Source organism: Bubalus bubalis, chromosome 17 (assembly GCF_019923935.1).
Source record: "Bubalus bubalis isolate 160015118507 breed Murrah chromosome 17, NDDB_SH_1, whole genome shotgun sequence".
In the NCBI taxonomy this organism is placed as follows: Eukaryota; Metazoa; Chordata; class Mammalia; order Artiodactyla; family Bovidae; genus Bubalus; species Bubalus bubalis.
This window is the reverse complement of record NC_059173.1, coordinates 28,353,393-28,371,494: the sequence shown is the minus strand read 5'-3', so window position 1 is coordinate 28,371,494 and position 18,102 is coordinate 28,353,393. Positions and strand designations below refer to the sequence as shown.

Sequence of the window (18,102 nt, the reverse complement as noted above, 5' to 3'; positions counted from 1 at the left end):
GATTTATATACCATAAAACTCACCCTTTTTAAAAAATTAATTCATTTTTTGCTGCTACTGCTGCTGCTAAGTCGCTTCAGTCGTGTCCGACTCGGTGCGACCCCATAGACGGCAGCCCATCAGGCTCCCCCATCCCTGGGATTCTCCAGGCAAGAACACTGGAGAGGGTTGCCATTTCCCTCTCCAATGCATGAAAGTGAGAAGTCACTCAGTTGTGTCCGACTCTTAGCGACCCAATTGCTTTACAGAATTTTGCTGTTTTCTGTCGAACCTTAACATGAATCAGCCATAGGTATACATATATCCCCTCCCTTTTGAACCTCCCTCCCATCTCCCTCCCCATCCCACCCCTCTAGGTTGATACAGAGCCTCTGTTTGAGTTTCCTGAGCCATAGAGCAAATTCCCGTTGGCTATCTATTTTACATATGGTAATGAAAGTTTCCATATTACTCTTTCCATACATCTCACCCTCCCCTTCCCTCTCCCCATGTCCATAAGTCTATTCTATATGTCTGTTTCTCCATTGTTGTCCTGTAAATAAATTCTTCAGTACCATTTTTCTAGATTCCGTATATATGTGTTAGAATATGGTATTTATCTTTCTTTTTCTGACACATTTCACTCTGTATAATAGATTCTAGGTTCATCCACCTCATTAGAACTAACTCAAAAGCCTTCATTTTTATGGCTGAAAACTCACCCTTTTAAAGTGTACCTTCATTTTTAGTTTTCAGTTCAGTTCAGTTCAGTCGCTCAGTCGTGTCCGACTCTTTGCGACCCCATGAATCGCAGCACGCCAGGCCTCCTTGTCCATCACCAACTTCCAGAGTTCACTCAGACTCACGTCCATCGAGTCAGTGATGCCATCCAGCCATGTCATCCTCTGTTGTCCCCTTCTCCTCCTGCCCCCAATCCCTCCCAGCATGAGAGTTTTTTCCAATGAGTCAACTCTTTGCACGAGGTGGCCAAAGTACTGGAGTGTCAGCTTTAGCATCATTCCTTCCAAAGAAATCCCAGGGCTGATCTCCTTCAGGATGGACTGGTTGGATCTCCTTGCAGTCCAAGGGACTCTCAAGAGTCTTCTCCAACACCACAAAAGCATCAATTCTTCGGCACTCAGCTTTCTTCACAGTCCAGCTCTCACATCCATACATGACCACTGGAAAAACTATAGCCTTGACTTAGTTTTCACAGTTGTCTAAATATTACCATCTCCAATTCCAGAACATTATCATTATTTCCAAAAGAAACCCTGTCCCTATTCAAAACACAAAAGAAACCGTGTCCCCATTCAAAAGAAACCCTGTCCCCATTCAAAACCCACTGTCCAAAAGAATCCAAAAGAAACCCTGTCCCCATTCAAAACCCACTGTCCAAAAGAATCCAAAAGAAACCCTGTCCCCATTCAAAACCCACTGTCTATCCCCTCCTTCCCCTGTCCCCTTGTCAGCCATTTAGCCTACTTTGCGTTTTCATGAATTTCCCTTTTCTAGACATTGATATAAATAGAATCATATCACGTGTGTGGCCTTGTGTATCTGGCTTCTTTCATTTAAAAAGCGTTTTCAAGGTGGCTTTGTGTTGGTCTCAGCCTGTCAATAATGATGCTGTGACTAGGAATGCCTGGGGCGGGGGCTCACCTGGGCCCCACTAGTCACAGCCCCCACAGACATTTCCCCAGTGAGCCAGTGCCATGGTTGGACCTGCGCTTGTGCTTCTTACTGTGATTACAAGATGCATCTCAGCGACAACCATCAGGGATCTTTAAAAACATAAAGTTTATTACTGAGCACCCTGGGAGTAGGTGGCACAACAGGGCCACACAGCAGAGAAAGCGAGAATGTGGACTTGGAGTTCTGCCGATATTTGCGTCACTGGGGCTTGCCAGTTCATTATTTATTGGTGAATTTAAAATATAATTAAGAATTAAAGGCACAGGAAGGGAAGAGCGGGATCAATCAAATGAGCAGTCATCCAGGTCACCCAGGGTTTTCTACAAGGGGACTGTCAAGGCGGGCAGCCTGGCTCTTTATCTAGTTGTGTGGCTGGAAATGAACTTACCCAAGATTGATGTCTCTGAAGTGGCACTTCAGAAATCAGAAGTTTTTGGTACAATCAGGCATTTGCATTATAGTCAAAAAAAGCTAATTGGCTAATTGTCAGGTACTTGTACAGTGTAGTACAGAAGTTTATCATATAGTAGCATTCTTCAGTGCTTTATTCCTTTTTATGGCTAAATAATGTGTAGATCACATTTGGTTTATCCATTCATCCATTGATAGGTATTTGACTGTTAGAGTCATGCCATTAAAAACATTTGTGTGCAAGCCTTTCTGTGGACATAGGCTTTTAATTCTCTTGAGTGGATACCTAGGAATGGAATCTCCAGGTAATACAGTGATTCTGGGTTTAACACCTTGAGAAACTTCCAAGCTGGGTCCAAAGTGGTTGCTCCATTTTACATCCCCACCAGCTGTGCAGGAAGGTTAAAAACTTTACTCTTGTATCTTTTTGTCATGTGCTAGATATCTTGGGTCATAATAACAGTGATATAACTGTCATGTCCTATAGCGAACATAAGACGGTTTTAAAATAATAACAATTTGTTACTACTGACAGGGGTACTAAATGAAGTTTAGTAAGTCTTTATACCTCATTTTATCCGAGGAATACATAGTTAAATACCACATGTTAAGGTCAGGAAGAAATATGATTGTCTCTTATAGTTTTGTTTCCAGTTGTATGAACAAATGTATTTGTTGACATTTATTTTCCACTTTAGTGATTGCCTTCCCTCCTCCTTTTGATCATGTAAAATATTTACATGATTCAAAACTAGTAATGGAAATACAAACAAAGGTAAACAAATGGGACTTAATTAAACTTAAAAAGCTTTTGCACAGCAAAGGAAACAATAAACAGATTAAAAGACAAACCTCAGAATGGAAGAAAATAATTACAAATGAAACAACTGACAAAGGATTAATTTCCAAAATAAACAAGCAGCTTATGTAGCTCAATACCAGAAAAACAAACAACCCAATCCAAAAAATGGACGAAAGATGTAAACAAACATTCCTCCAAAGAAAACATACAGATGGCCAACAAACACATGAAAAGATGCTCATCGCTCTAATGAGAAATGCAAATCAAAACTACAATTAAGTATCACCTCACACTGGTCAGAATGGCCATCAATAAAATATCTACAAACAATAAATGTTGGAGAGGATGTAGAGAAAAAGGAACCCTCTTGCACTGTTGGTGGAATGTAAATTGATACACTATGGAGATTCCTTGATAAACTGGGAATAGAACTACCATACAACCCAGCAGTCCCACTACTGGGCATATACCCTGAGAAAACCAAGAGACACATGTACCCTGGTGTTAACTGCAGCACTTTTTACAATAGCTAGGATATGGAAGCAACCTAGATGTCCATTTACAGGTGAATGGATTCAGAAATTACTATACATATATACAATGGAATATTGCTTGCTTGCTAAGTCGCTTCAGTCATGTCCAACTCTGTGCGACCCCATAGATGGCAGCCCACCAGGCTCCCCCATCCCTGGGATTCTCCAGGCAAGAACACTGGAGTGGGTTGCCATTTCCTTCTCCAATGGAATATTACTCAGCTATATTTGAGTCAGTCCTAATGAGGTAGACGAACTTAGAACCTGTTTACAGAGTGAAGTAAGTCAGAAAGAGAAAGACATATATTAATGTATGTGTATGGAATCTAGAAGGATAGTACTGATGAACCTGTTATTTGCAGGGCAGCAATGGAGATGCAGACGTAGAGAGCAGACTTGTGGACACAGTGGGGAAAGGAGAGGGTAGGACAAATTGAGAGAATAGCATGGAAACATACATTGCCATATGTAATATAGAAAGAAATGGGAATTTGCTTTGTAGACACAGAGCTCAATTTAGTGCTCTGTGACAACCTAGAGGGGTGGGATGGGGTGTGAGATGGGAAAGGGGTTCAGGAGGAAGGGGACATATGTATACCTGTGTCTGATTCATGTTGATGTATGGCAGAGGTCAACACAATATTATAAAGCAATTGTCCTCCAATTAAAAAAAAATGTATAGAGTAAAAAGATGGAAGCATGCCTGCATCCAGACAAGCTTGCATCTCTCCTACTCTATCCCTTCCCTCCTCCAGAGGTAATCCAAGTTTCTAGTTCATCTTAGTGATTCTTTTGGAAGTAAACACGTACATACCTGACCTGACTTAACACTTAGCCTTGTCAGGAAGCCTTTTTTCTTCTTGCCCTGGGTTTCCTAGAGCTCAATATGCCCTGTATTCTAACATGTTTCACCCATTTTTACACCTTGTATTTTGTTGTTAAAACAGCTTCTGGAATGAGCGTCCTCTGGGCCTTTCCTTCTGACTGCTTAATGCCTTTCTGCCCTCCCTTTTCTCCCCTTTCCCTCTCATCTTCTGAATCTCTTTTTCTTCATCCCTCTCTTTGCCTGAATGTTTTTTTCTTACTTCTGCTGATTAATTTGGTCTCCATTTTGCAGTGAAGACCCAACCTCCTAGGAGGGACTGTTTGCCCATCATTTCTCAGCAACCCCAGCACTGTTAGGTCACTTAGTGACTTTGGGAACATCTTTTTTAGTCACCTTCAGCCCTGTGCCTCAAGGGTTCAGATTCCATTTGGGAGGTGCTCTCTCTTTGGGGGGGGGGGGTGCTTATTTCCTGGTGACCTTGGAGATTGGCACCTGTGGCCCCTGCTCCCCCCAGCAATGCAGTTAGGTTGCATCTGCTAGATTCTGAGGTTTGTGAGAAGCCCTGTCACCTGGGTCCATTTGTCTGTGGATGTCTCTGGCTTTTACTATTTTGATAGGCCTCTTGTTTCTATTGGGAGATTAAAAGACTACACTGCCACCCTGATCTCACCCTACTCTCAATGTTTCATAACAAAAAGTAAGAGTGAGAGAGATTAATTGAGTTGTTCATGGACATCCAGATATTGAGAAGAAACTCTACTGAAACAGACTGTTTCATCCAAGATCTATTTCCAGTGTCCACCCACCTAAAGTGAGTGAAAGTGAAAGTCGCTCAGTCGTGTCTGACTCTTTGCGACCCCATGGACTATACATACCGTCCATGGAATTCTCCAGGCCAGAATACTGAAGTGGGTAGCCTTACCCCTTCTCCAGGGCATCTTCCCAACCCAGGGATCGAACCGGGATCTCCTGCATTGCAGGTGGTTTCTTTACCAGCTGAGCTATGAGGGAAGCTCAGAAAGCAGGGTCATTTACTCCTTAGCACCTGGCATCATGTTCTTTTTAAGTGTCTGCCCGAAGTTGTTTAAATCTCAGGGTAGTTGCTGCCCTTTTGGGGTTCCCGGGGGTCTGTGCAGAGTCTGGATGGGAGGCTGTAGCCAGTGTGCTGGGTCCCCTATTTCCATTTACTCTCACTTCTGTCCTCTCAGCAGCACTGGCCACAGTCTGCAGAACCCCCGAGGCAGCCGGGGTGAGTGCATTCACTAGCAAAAGAGACCAAGGTTAGAAATGTGCTCTCAAATGTGTGCTTGCTCTTGGGTCTACAGGTGCCACCTCTCCAGGAGCGAGACAGTTCATGCAATGAGAGCAGAAAGCTCCAAAGTGAGAAATCCATCCTGGATCAAGGGACCCCTGACCAGAAGCCTCTCTCTGGAGGACTCCGGCAGAGGCCCAGGAGACCTGGGGTCCTGGAATGGCTGCTTATTTCCCAGGACCAGCCAAAAGCCCAGAAATCCTGGGTGAGTCCTTGTTTGTTTATTTCCACTTCTTTTCTTTATTCCTTTTTATTTTATTTTTTTTTTTTTGGTAGGGAAAGGGATGGAGGTCCTTAGGTGGGAAGGTTAAAGTAACTTTCTCTTTAGGTCATGGAAGGTCCCTGAAGTCCCTGTTTCCTGGTTTCCGCAGACTCAATTTTCAGCTCCTCCACCCCATAATTTTTTAAAATTCATATTGTTCTTTTTATGTGTTTACAAAATGTGTATCATTATTGATGTGAATCCATTTGTAATATATCTTCATGGCATGTACATGTGTATCTCCTGCTCTATTGCTTATATTTTTCATTAAGCACTTTGTTTCATTAAGCACCATCCTGTTAGATGACCATCAGCAGTGTCTGGGTCTTCCCTTGCCTCACATTCTCTGTCAACTTTTAAGTTTCTGTTATTCTTTTTAATTTGAGCCATTCTGGTATGGTGGTATCTCTGTATGGGTTTGCTTTGCATTTCCTGCTGGCATGTTTTTTGGATATTTTGTTACCTTACGTGGATGTTTTATGCCTTTTCTTATCCACTAAAAGGCGTTCTTTATATTCTGGAAGCTTCTTAGAAATGCTGAGTTTCAGGCCCCACTTCAGTCCTGTTATATCACACTTTTGTTTTAACAAGATTCAGTGATTTGTGCACATTGACGTTTAAAGCAAACTTGATACCAAATCCATATTCATGTTTTACCTACAGTGCTGCTTTCACCTCCAGTATTTTGTTTTGACAGTTTTCAAACACAGGGCAAAATTGAAAGCATTTTACAGTGAACATTTGTATACTCATCACCTTGAATTTACCTTTAACATTTTTATTGTATTTGTTTTATCACATTGTCCATATTTCCATCCCTCTGCATCTCTCATCCCATCTTATTTTTGGTGTATCTCTTAATATGTTTCAGGCATCAAGCATGCCTCCCTCTAAATACTTCAGTTTGCATAGCATTAACCGTTGTTCAGTATTTGTTTACAAGCTGTTGGGTTTTTTTTGTTTGTTTTGGTTTTTTTTTTGGCCTTTTCATTCTGTTAATGCTGTCTTTTGATGAACAGCTGTTTCTAATTTTAACTTAATTTAGTTTTTATATATTTTTTATTACTAGTGCTTTTTGTGTCCAACCTAAAAACTTCTTTCTTATCCAGAGCTCATGAAGACATCATTCTTTGTTCACATTTATCTTTTCACAGGTAGACTTACAATACATGTAGAATTATTTATGTTTGGTGTGAGTAGGAGTCAAGATGTGTTTTTTTCATCATATTGTCTAATTGCCCCAGTCTCACTGAAGTGATTGACATCTCCCTATGTCTTGCAGTGCCACCTTGTTGTATATCAGGAGTCCATAAAAATAGTTTGGTTTCACAACTCATTCTGTTCCATTGGCCTACTTTTCTATCCCTAAGCCAGTTTCACACTATATTTATAATGTCTTGCTATCCAGATGCTTCTGGTTTTGGTTATGAATGCTGTCAACATTCATGTGTGGGTTTTTGTGTGAACATGAGTTTTCAGATCAGTTGGGTAAATATCTAGGAGCTTGACTGCTGGATTGTATGGCAATTCTGTTTAGCTTTGTAAGAGACTGTCTTCAGAGTGGCTTGCAGTTTTGCATTCCCACCTGCAGTGAATGAGAGTCCTTGATCCTCATACTAACCAGTACTTGGTATTGTCAAGTTGTTAAACATTTCACCATTCTAATAGAAGTAAGGTGGTATTTCATTGTGGTTTTAAGTTGCATTTTCCTAATGGCTAACAAGTATTATTGAGTATCTTTTATATGTGTTTTATTCTTTTTATATCTTTGGTGAAATATCTGTTAGAGCTTTCCCTCATTCTAATAAAAATGGATTGGGTTGTTTTCTTGTCACTGTTTTTTTTTTTTTTTTTTCTTTTTTTTTTTACTGAGGTATAGTTGATTTACAATATTTCTGTTTTGTAAATAAGCTCATTTGTACCCTTTTTTAAGATTCCACATATAATTGATATATATATCTCTCTCCTCTGACTTACTTCACTCAGCATGGCAATCTCTAGGTCCATCCCTATTGCTGTAAATAGCATTATTTTGTTCTTTTTTATGGCTGAGTAATATTCCATTGTGTGTGTGTGTTCAGTCACTCAGTTGTGTCTGACTCCTTGCTACCCGATGGACTGCAGCACACCAGGCTTCCCTGTCCTTCACTATCTCCTGGAGTTTGCTCAAACTCATGTGCATTGAGTCCATGATGCCATCTAACCATCTCATCTTCTGTCACCCTCTTCTACACTCAATCTTTCTCAGCATCAGGATCTTTTCCAGTGAGTCAGCTCCTCACATCAGGTGGCCAAAGTATTGGAGCTTCAGCTTTAGCATCAATCCTTCCAGTGAAATATTCAGGATAGATTTCCTTTAGGATTGACTGGTTTGATCTCCTTGTTGTCCAAGGAACTCTCAAGATTCTTCTCCAGTACCACAGTTTGAAAGCATTCATTCTTCGGCTCTCTGCCTTCTTTATGGTACAACTCTCACATATGTATATGACTCCTGGAAAAACCATAGCTTTGACTATATGGACCTTTGTCAGCAAAGTGATGTCTCTGCTTTTTAATACACTAAGTTTGTCATAGCTTTTCTTCCAAGGAGCAAGTGTCCTGTAATTTCGTGGCTGCAGTCACCCTCTCTAAATATGTACATACCACATCGTCTTATCCATTCCCCTAGATTGCTTCCTTTTCCTGGCCTCTGTAAATAATGCTGCAGTGAATATTGGGCTACATGTATCTTTTCAACTTATAGTTTTCTCCAGATATATGCCTAGGAGTTGGATATTTGTGTCATATGGTAATTCTCTTTTTAGTTTTTTAAGGAACCTCTATACTGTTCTCCATAGTGGCTGTACCAATTTACATTCCCATCAACAACACAGAGTTCCCTTTTCCCCACACCCTCTCCAGCATCTAGTGTTAGTGGATTTTTTTGATGTTGGCCATTCTTACTGGTGTGAGGTGATACCTCATTGTAGTATTGATTTGCATTTCTGTAACAATTAGTGATGTTGAGCATCTTTTCATGTGCTCTTTGGCTATCTCTTGTCATTGATTTTTAAGAGTTCTTTCTTATTCGAGATTTAAATCCTTCATAAGTGATTTCCAAATATTTTCTCCCTGTCTCTGGTTTGTCTTTTCATTTCCATGACAACAACTTTCACAGCAAAATATTTTAATTTTGGTAAAGTCTGTTTTCTAAATTTTAATTTTTTTAAATGGGTTTTGCTTTTGGTATCATATCTAAAATTTCATGGCCTAAACAAAAGTGCATAAAGTAAAATTTTTTTCTCTGAAATTTGTATAGTTTTAGTTTTCACATTAAGTCTATGATCCTTCATATGGGGTATGTTTTGAGTTTCCTTTCTTAATGTCTGTGGATGTACAATGGTCCAGCACCATTATAAAGCACCATTGTTGTAAAGATGATCCTTTCTCTGTTGAAATGCTTTTGTGTCATGTTAAAAAACAACAAAATCTTCAAGAGACAGTGTTTATATGGGTCTGTTTCTAGGCTCTCACTTCTGTTCATTGATTTTTGTGTCTAATTTTTCACTAGTATCATGCTATCTAGATTTCATAGGAAGTTTTAAATTGGGCTAGAGGCAAATGCTTAACCTTTGTTCCCTCAGAATTGTTCTGGCTGTTCTAGTTTTTTGTCCTTTCATATTAATTATGGAAGAGCTTGTGGATAGCTACAAAAAACTTGTTAGTAAATCTATGAATCAAATTAGGGAGAATTCACATCTTAACAATACCAAGTTTTCCAACCTGTGAACACCCTGCATCTTTTCATTTTTTTAGATCTTTGATTTTTTAAAACACTGTATTTTAGAGCATACATATTTCTACATACATATTTTAACATCTTAACCATTTTAAGTGACACTTCAGTGGTATTAAATTTATTCTTTTTATTTATTTCTTTATTTTTGGCTGCACTCAGTCATCATTGCTTTTGTGAGGGCTTTCTCTAGTTATGGTGAGTGGGGGCCTCTCAAGGCGGTGGCCTCCTCCGTTGTGCTCCTAGAGCTGGTGCTCTAGGCATGGGCTTCAGTAGTTGCAGCACACTAGCTCGATAGTTGCAGCTCTCAGATTCTAGAGTGTGGTGGGCTCAGTAGTTGTGGTGCACGGGCTTAGTTGCTCTGCAACGTAGGGAATCTTCCTGGACCAGGGATCGATCCCATGTCTTCTACATTGGCAGGCACACTCCTGCCCACTGCCCTACTAGGGAAGTCCTTCAATACATTCATAAAATTGGCAATCATAACTATCATCTGTCTCCACACTCTTCCTCTTGAAAAACTGCAGGTCTATATCATCAAAACCATAACTCCAAACTCCCCCCTCTCCATAAGCCCTGGTAAGCACCATTCTACTTTCTGTTTCTATGATTTTGACTACTCTAGTAGTACATACTGGAGAAGGCAGTGGCAGCCCACTCCAGCACTCTTGCCTGGAAAATCCCATGGACAGAGGAGCCTCGTAGGTTGCAGTCCCTGGGGTCACTGCAAGTCGGACACGACTGAGCAGCTTCACTTTCACTTTTCACTTTCATGCATTGGAGAAGGAAATGGCAACCCACTCCAGTGTTCTTGCCTGGAGAATCCCAGAGACGGGGGAGCCTGCTGGGCTGCCGTCTGTGGGGTCACACAGAGTCGGACATGACTGAAGCGACTCAGCAGCAGCAGCAGCAGCAGCAGTACATACAGTACTTGTATATATACAGACAAACAGTAATTGTCTTTTTGTGACTGACTTATCTCACTTGACATAATGTTCTCAAGGTTCTTCCTGGTTATTTTGCAGAACTTTCTTCCTTTTTAAGATAGAATAATAATTTGTTGTGTGTATATATCACATTTTGTTTATCCATTCATCCATAAATGGATACTTTAATTACTTTCACGTTTGAGCCTCTATGAATGAAAATGCTGATATAAGCATGGATGTACAAATACCTCCTTAAGACTCTGCTTTCACTTCCTTTGGAGATATACCCAGAATTGGAGTTCCTGGACCATATAGTAATTCTAATGTTTAATTTTTTGAGGCGCCATCAAACTGTTTTCCACAGCAATTATACCACATTATATCCCCACCAGCCATGTACAAGTGTTCCAGTTAATCCGTATCCTTGCCAACCCTTGTTATTTTCATGGTATTTGAGAGCCATCCGTGTAAGATGAATCTCATTATAGTTTTGATTTTCATTTTCCTTATGATTAATGATGTTCACCATCTTCATGTGTTTATTGGCCATTTGTGTCTTCCTTGGGAAAATGTCTATTTACATCCTTTGATCACTTTTGAAGAATTTTTTTTCGTTGAGTTTTAGTTCTGTATGTATTCTGGATATTAACCCCTTATAAAATATGTGACTTACAGATACTTTCTCCCATTTTGGGAGTTGCCTTTTACAATGTTGATGTTGTGTTTTGATGCAAAAATTTTTTTAATTTTCATGAAGTCCAATTGATTGGTATTTTCTTTTGTTGCTTGTGCCTTTTGTCATATTCAAGAAAGCACTGTCAAATCTAACATCGGGAAGCTTTTGATGCTATGTTTTCCTCTGAAGTTTTAGGTTTAGGTTTTACATTCAGGTCTTTGATCTATTTTGAGTTTGTTTTTATATATGGTATTAGATAAGGGTCCAACTTCATTTTTTTCATGTGGATATCCAGCTTTCCCAGCATCATTTAGTGGAAAGACTTTTCTTTCCCCATAAATGATCTTGGAACCATTGTCAACAATCATTTAACCATATATGCAAGGGTTTGTTTCTGGTCTCTCTTCTATTCCATTGTTACCTCTATGCAAATACCATGTTGTATGTCAGTCTTTCAGTCTTTATGCCAGTTTCACATTATTTTGGTTACTAGTTTTCTACTAAGTTTTGAAATTAGGAAGTATGAGTCCTCCAACTTTGTTCTTTTTCAAGATTGTTTTGGCTATTCAAGGTCCTTTGAGCTTTTTTATATATTATAGGATGGGTTTTTCTATTTCTGGAAAAAATACCATTGAAATTTTATTAGGGATGGCATTGAATATGTAGATCACTTTGGATACTACTAACATATTATTAAGGAGCATAAAGTATGTTTCTCTTTATTTATGTCTCATTTCTTTTAACAAGGTTTCTAGCTTTCCTTTTACAAGTCATTTACTTCCTAGGTTAAGTTATTACTTCTTTTGAAAATTTTATTTATTTATTTTTGTTTGCACTGGGTCTTTGTTGCTGCGCATGGGCTTTCTCTAGTTGTGGAGAGTGCACAGGCCGCACTTCATTGCAGTGCACAGGCTTCTCATTGCTGTGGCTTCTCTTGTTACAGAGCACAGGCTCTAGGTGCGTGGCTTCAGTAGTTGCAGTGTGTGGGCTCTAGGTTGTGCTGGTTTCAGAGTTGTGGCACAGGAGCTCATTAGTTGTGTCTCGGGCCCGAGAGCACAGACTCATTAGTTGTAGCACATAGGCTTTAGTTGCCCATAGCATGTGGAATCTTTTCAGACCAGAAATTGAACCAGCATCCCCTGCATTGAAAGGCAGATTCCTATCCACTTTACCACCAGGGAAGTCCAAATTATTAGTTCTTTATGATACTGTTATAAATAGAATCATTTTTATAATTTGCTTTTCTGATTGATCATTGTTAGTGCATAGAAACGAAGCTCATTTTGGTGGGTGACTTTGTGTCCTGTTATTTGCTGAATTCATTTATTCTAACTAGGTTTTCAGTGTGTATGTATGTGTGTGGAATCTTTAAGGTTTTCTACATATAGGATGATATTGTCCATGAACAGAGAAATAATATTACTCCGTTTCTAATTTGGATCCCTATTATTTCTTTTTCTTCCCCAGTGGCTCTGACTAGAACTTCCAGTGCTGTGTTGAATAGAAGTGGTGAAAGCAGGCGTTGGTTCCTCATTCTTGACCTTAGAGGAAAAGCTTTGTCTTTCACCATTGAGTATGATGTTCACTGTAGAATTTTAAGATATGACTTTTATTATGTTGAAATATTTTCCTTCTGTTCCTACTTCACTGAGTGTTTTTATCATGAAAGAGTGTGGAATTTTGTCAGTGCTTCAACTGAGATAATCTTCTTTGAGATAATCATTTTTTAACTTCATTCTGTTAATGTGATGTATTACACTGAGCAGTTTTCCAATGTTGAACCATTCTTGCATTCCGAGAATAAGTCCCATTTGTCATGGTGGATAATCTTTTTAGGAAGCTATAACATTCTGATTTGAATTTATGCCAGCTTAACTTCAGTGACATACAAACACTGCTCCTTTACCGATCTGTCCCAACTCCTTTTGGTTGTTGATGTCATATGTTTATACACTGTGTGCCCAAGTGATAAACAATTATTTCAAATGCATTAGTCTCTTATAAGTATATACAGGACGAAATGTAGAGTTACAAATCAAAGTTAAAATAATACTACCATTAATGATTACACAGGTATTTACCTTTGTTCAGATCTTTATTTCTTCAAGACAGCTTCTAGTTATTGTGTAGTGTGGTTTCATTTCACCTGCAGGACTCCTTTGAACATTTCTTTCCAAACAGGTCTAGTGGTAGCAAACTACCTTTTGTTTTTCTGGGGATGTATTCATTTCTACCTCACTGTGAAGCACAGTTTTGTCACATACAGAATTCATGACTGATAGGTTTTTTTTTTTTTTTTCTTTTAGCTCTTTGAATATATGGGTTCATAGTCTTTTGGTCTCCAAAGGTTCTGATGAAAAATCTGCTTATAATGTTACTGATGAGCTCTTGTATGAAACAAATCATTTCTTTCTTGATACTTTCAAGGTTCTTTCTCTCTTTGTGTTTGTCTATTGAAAATTTGAGTATATGTTTCTTTAAGGTTTCATCATTTTTGGAGTTTGTTGAACTTCTTGGATATTTATATCCATGTCTTTCATCAAATTTAAAATTTCATTTTCAAATTCATTGTTGCCCATTTTTTAAAATTTTAGCCGTTCTAGATATGTAATGGTGTCTCACTGTTTTAATTTGTAGTTCCCTAATGATATATAATGTTGAGCACCTTTTCATGTGCTGCTTTGCCATCTGTGTATCATCATGCTCAGATCTGTTGCCCCACAAAGTAGCTGCTACTTACAGCTGTTGCCTTTATTCCACCAAATTTTGATATATCCTTCTTCAGTGGTGGCTCCTTTAGTCCCCTTTCATGGACTCAGCCTAATGTATTCTTCCCTTATGCCCATGTTCTCCACATGTTCTTTTGTCTTAGCATCTTTGACTCCCTATTAAATTTTTACATATTTAACCTTTGTTTTTCTCTACAATGCTGAACACTTCTTGCAGGCAGGACTGCCTTTCCTCCATTTTATATTACCTGCACTAGGTTGAATACCTGACACATGGTGTTCTCATGTGTTGAATGAAAGGTTAACTGATTTAATGCATATTGATAGGATATTTTCAATAAATTTTGCTTTTCTCCTAAAATATTAAAGAATATAAATAATGGACAGCCTTGGCTGGCTCTTATGATAAACTCAGTAAAATGATTTGAGATTGAATAGGGACCTGCTATTTCAGGGACCATTGTCATTCATGGATGTGTTTGTGGACTTTACCTGGGAAGAGTGGCAGCTGCTGGACTCAGCTCAGAAGCACCTGTACAGGAGTGTGATGTTGGAGAACTTTAGAAACCTGGTATCCCTGGGTATGTATTGCCCCCTTGAAAGGAGTGTGTGTAATCTCCAGGCTTCCTCTTCTTGGTGGCTGAAAACTAGGGCATTTTTGTAAAATACTGGGTGATTTGGGGCTTATACTTAGAGGCCAGGTTTTCTAATTCTTCCTTTGGTATCAGAATATGCTGGTTGAATGGTGTTTACTTTGTTAGAGTGCAAAAGGGCAGCTTCATCATATCACCTCTAAACTAAATTTTCCCAGTTTTTCTGAATCCCTGGGTCCTAGGCATTCTTGATCCTGATTGTCTATAATTTTCCATTCACAGGATATCAATACACCAAACCCAGTATCATTTTCCAGTTGGAACAAGACGAGCTGTGGATGATGCACAGCCCAAGTCAGGGCCATTCAGGTGAGTAACCAGAACATTTAGATCTTTTCCTCCTTACTCAGAATCAGTGTGAGGTCTGACATTTTGTTCTCTTTGTGTTTGTACTTTTATGTTATTTGTAGCCATCTTTTGCTCATTATTTCTTCTCTGGTATTCTCAGCTTCCTTCTTTCTTTTCTGAGGTAGTAGACTCATTTCATTATGCATTTAAGCAGCTTTATCTCTTTATCTCACCTCATGTGACTTTCACACCCTTTCTAAATAAAGTTAATCTTCCCTAATATTAGAATTGTTTCAGCTGCAATTTTTAATTAACCTTAAATCAACCTATAAGATGAAGTGATTCATTATCACACATTACAAAATGTCCTAAAGTGGGCCAGCTCTAAGGATGACTAAGTGATTGACTCATTAAACTGCCACAGGTCTACCCCTTCCTTGCCATTCTAACTATGTATTTTCCTCAAATTTCCTCCCTCATAGTCATCAGATGGCTATGACAGTTCCAGACAATACCTGCAAATGTACCAGTGACCAGTGGAATAAAGACTGTTCCTTTTTATCAGACATTAAAATCTATTTCAGGAAGCCCCAGCAGACTTAACCATGTTCAGTAGGCTAGATTTTTATCACATACCCTGTGTAAAAAAGACTGGCAAGGGAAATGGCAAGCCATCACTGTTGGCTCAGATAAATCATGCTTGCCCTTCGGCAGCGGGTATGGAGATGGGTCTCCAGTTTCCTACCTGAAGCACATGGCCTTAAGGATGGAGGTAGAACATAAAATCAGGTTTCTGCCAGCCCGGAGAAGGGCAGCAGAACTGTCAGCTAGGCAGCAGTGTCCACCTCCATCTTCCTTTTTGGTGAGGAAGCATCCAGTCGCACCCTTCTTTCCACCCATCCATCTTCAAAAATACTCTATCCACCCCTCTTTTCATTCTTACACTATATTAGTGCAAGTCTAGATCCTTGTTTCTAATCAGAGTAGTGGTTCTTCACAGTCTGGTGATCTCTAATTAAAATTATCCACACTCATCTCAAACCCTAATAAAATAATGCTTCAAATTCTCCAAGCTAGGCTTCAACAGTACATGAACCATGAACTTCCACATGTTCAAGCTGGATTTAGAAAAGGCAGAGGAACCAGAAATCAAATTGCCAAGTCTGTTGGATCACTGAAAAAGCAAGAGAGTTTCAGAAAAACATCTACTTCTGCTTTATTAACTATGCCAAAGCCTTTGACTGTGTGGATCAGAACAAACTATGAAAAATCCTTCAAGAGATGGGAATGCCAGACCACCTGACCTGCCTCCTGAGAAATCTGTATGCAAGTCAAGAAGCAATAGTTAGAACTGGACATAGAATAACGGACTGGTTCCAAATTGGGAAAGGAGTACATCAAGGCTGTATATTTTCATGCTGCTTATTTAACTTATATACAGAGTACATCATGCAAAATGCCAGGCTGGATGAAGCACAAGCTGGAATCAAGATTTCTGGGAGAAATATCAATAACCTCAGATTCGTAAATGACCACCGCCCTTATGGCAGAAAGTGAAGAGGAACTAAAACGCCTCTTGATGAAAGTGAAAGAGGAGAGTGAAAAAGTTGGCTTAAAACTCAACATTTAAAAAACTAAGATCATGGCATCCATTCCCATCACTTCATGGCAAATAGATGGGGAAACAGTGAAAACAGTGACAGACTTTATTTTTGGGGGGGGCTTAAAAATCACTGCAGATGGTGAGTGCAGCCATAAAATTAAAAGACACTTGCTCCTTTGGAGAAAAGCTGTGACAAACTTAGATAGCATATTAAAAAGCAGAGATACTTACTTTGCCCACAAAGGTCCATTTAGTCAAAGTAGTCCAAACCACTGGTTTTTCCAGTAGTCATGTATGGATGTGAGAGTTGGACTATAAAGAAAGCTGAGTTCAAAAGAATTGATGCTTTTGAACCGTGTTGTTGGAGAAGACTCTTGAGAGTCCCTTGGACTACAAGGAGATCAAACCAGTCAATCCTAAAGGAAATCAGTCCTGTATATTCATTGGAAAGACTGATGCTGAAGCTGCAACTCTCAATATTTTGGCCACCTAATGCAAAGAACTGACTCATTGAAAAAGACTCTGATACTGGGAAAGATTGAAGGCAGGAGGAGAAGGGGATGATAGGATGAGATGGTTGGATGGCATCACCGACTCGATAGACATGAGTTTGAACAAGCTCTGGGAGTTGGTGATGGACAGGGAAGCCTGCAGTGCTACAGTTCATGGGGTCGCAAAGAGTCGGACATGTCTGAACTGATCTGCACCAAAAGAATATTTATTTAGACATATGAAGAAGAGTCTGTGGTGGGTAAATTCTAAATTTGTGAAAGATAAACAGAGAAAACTTGGCAGCTAAGTAAAACAGCTCAAGAGAAAAAATGATTTATGAATGAAAACTAACCATGGTACACCTGCATGATTTACCTGTGAATAGAAATTACATGATTGTGAAGATGTAAAACCTGAAGACTGATTTAAGCAAAAATATGAAATAGCTTGATTAGGATGGTGCAGGTATGGGAAGAGAGTGTGTATATCATGTGGAATATTAAGGGAGGAGGATGAAAGGAATTAAATCTCTACCCTACACACTGAGTAATTGGGAGAAAATCAAGTACAACAGAATAGGCTCTTGTTTAGAAAACATGGAGGAAAATGCCATAAGAGCTAAGAGACAAAACTTTTTTCCTCTGAGGAGAATGAAAAACAGAGAGGAAAGGTGAACAGATGCTGTTTAAACATTAACTACCCCCTTCCCCCACCAAATTCCAAAAATACAAAATAGATAAAGATCAAGACACAGGTCTGAGTTCTTATGCACAATGGCAAATATTTGGAGGTTGAATAGAAGCGAGAATTGATAAAGTTAACCTATTAATAGGTATACCAGAGTAACATGCTGACCAAGGTGAAGGACAGAGCAGGGCATTGAGAGAACACAACAGAAGGTCAGCTTTGAAGAAGCAACATCACAGGGTCTTAATTATCATACCAGGTTTCTCTACATCCTAAATCTGAACCCTTATTCATTTGTACAGAAACCTCCAAATTATAAATGTTGCCATACATCAATTCCCACTTAGGGCAGTATCATGCTCTGAGAAATGAAAATTTAATTTTGCTCGTTTTTTTTCCTTGATTTTTCTTTTTTTTTTTTTTTAATTTTGGCTGCACTGAATCTTCATT

General features: G+C 39.2%; 1 protein-coding gene across 9 annotated transcripts in view; it reads left to right on the top strand.

Moving 5' to 3' along the window:
• LOC102396564 (zinc finger protein 268) overlaps nt 1-18,102 on the top strand; it is a 48,808-nt gene that overhangs the window by 14,091 nt on the left and 16,615 nt on the right. For 8 of the 9 annotated variants that reach the window (XM_025267914.3, XM_025267913.3, XM_025267912.3 and 5 more), the window contains exons 3-5: nt 5,572-5,763; nt 14,384-14,510; nt 14,805-14,891. In XM_025267914.3, the coding sequence (XP_025123699.2) occupies nt 5,572-5,763; nt 14,384-14,510; nt 14,805-14,891 (406 nt within the window). Of the gene's footprint in view, nt 1-5,571; nt 5,764-14,383; nt 14,511-14,804; nt 14,892-18,102 lie in introns of those variants that run through there. The other variant, XM_025267915.3, reaches the window with a different exon arrangement.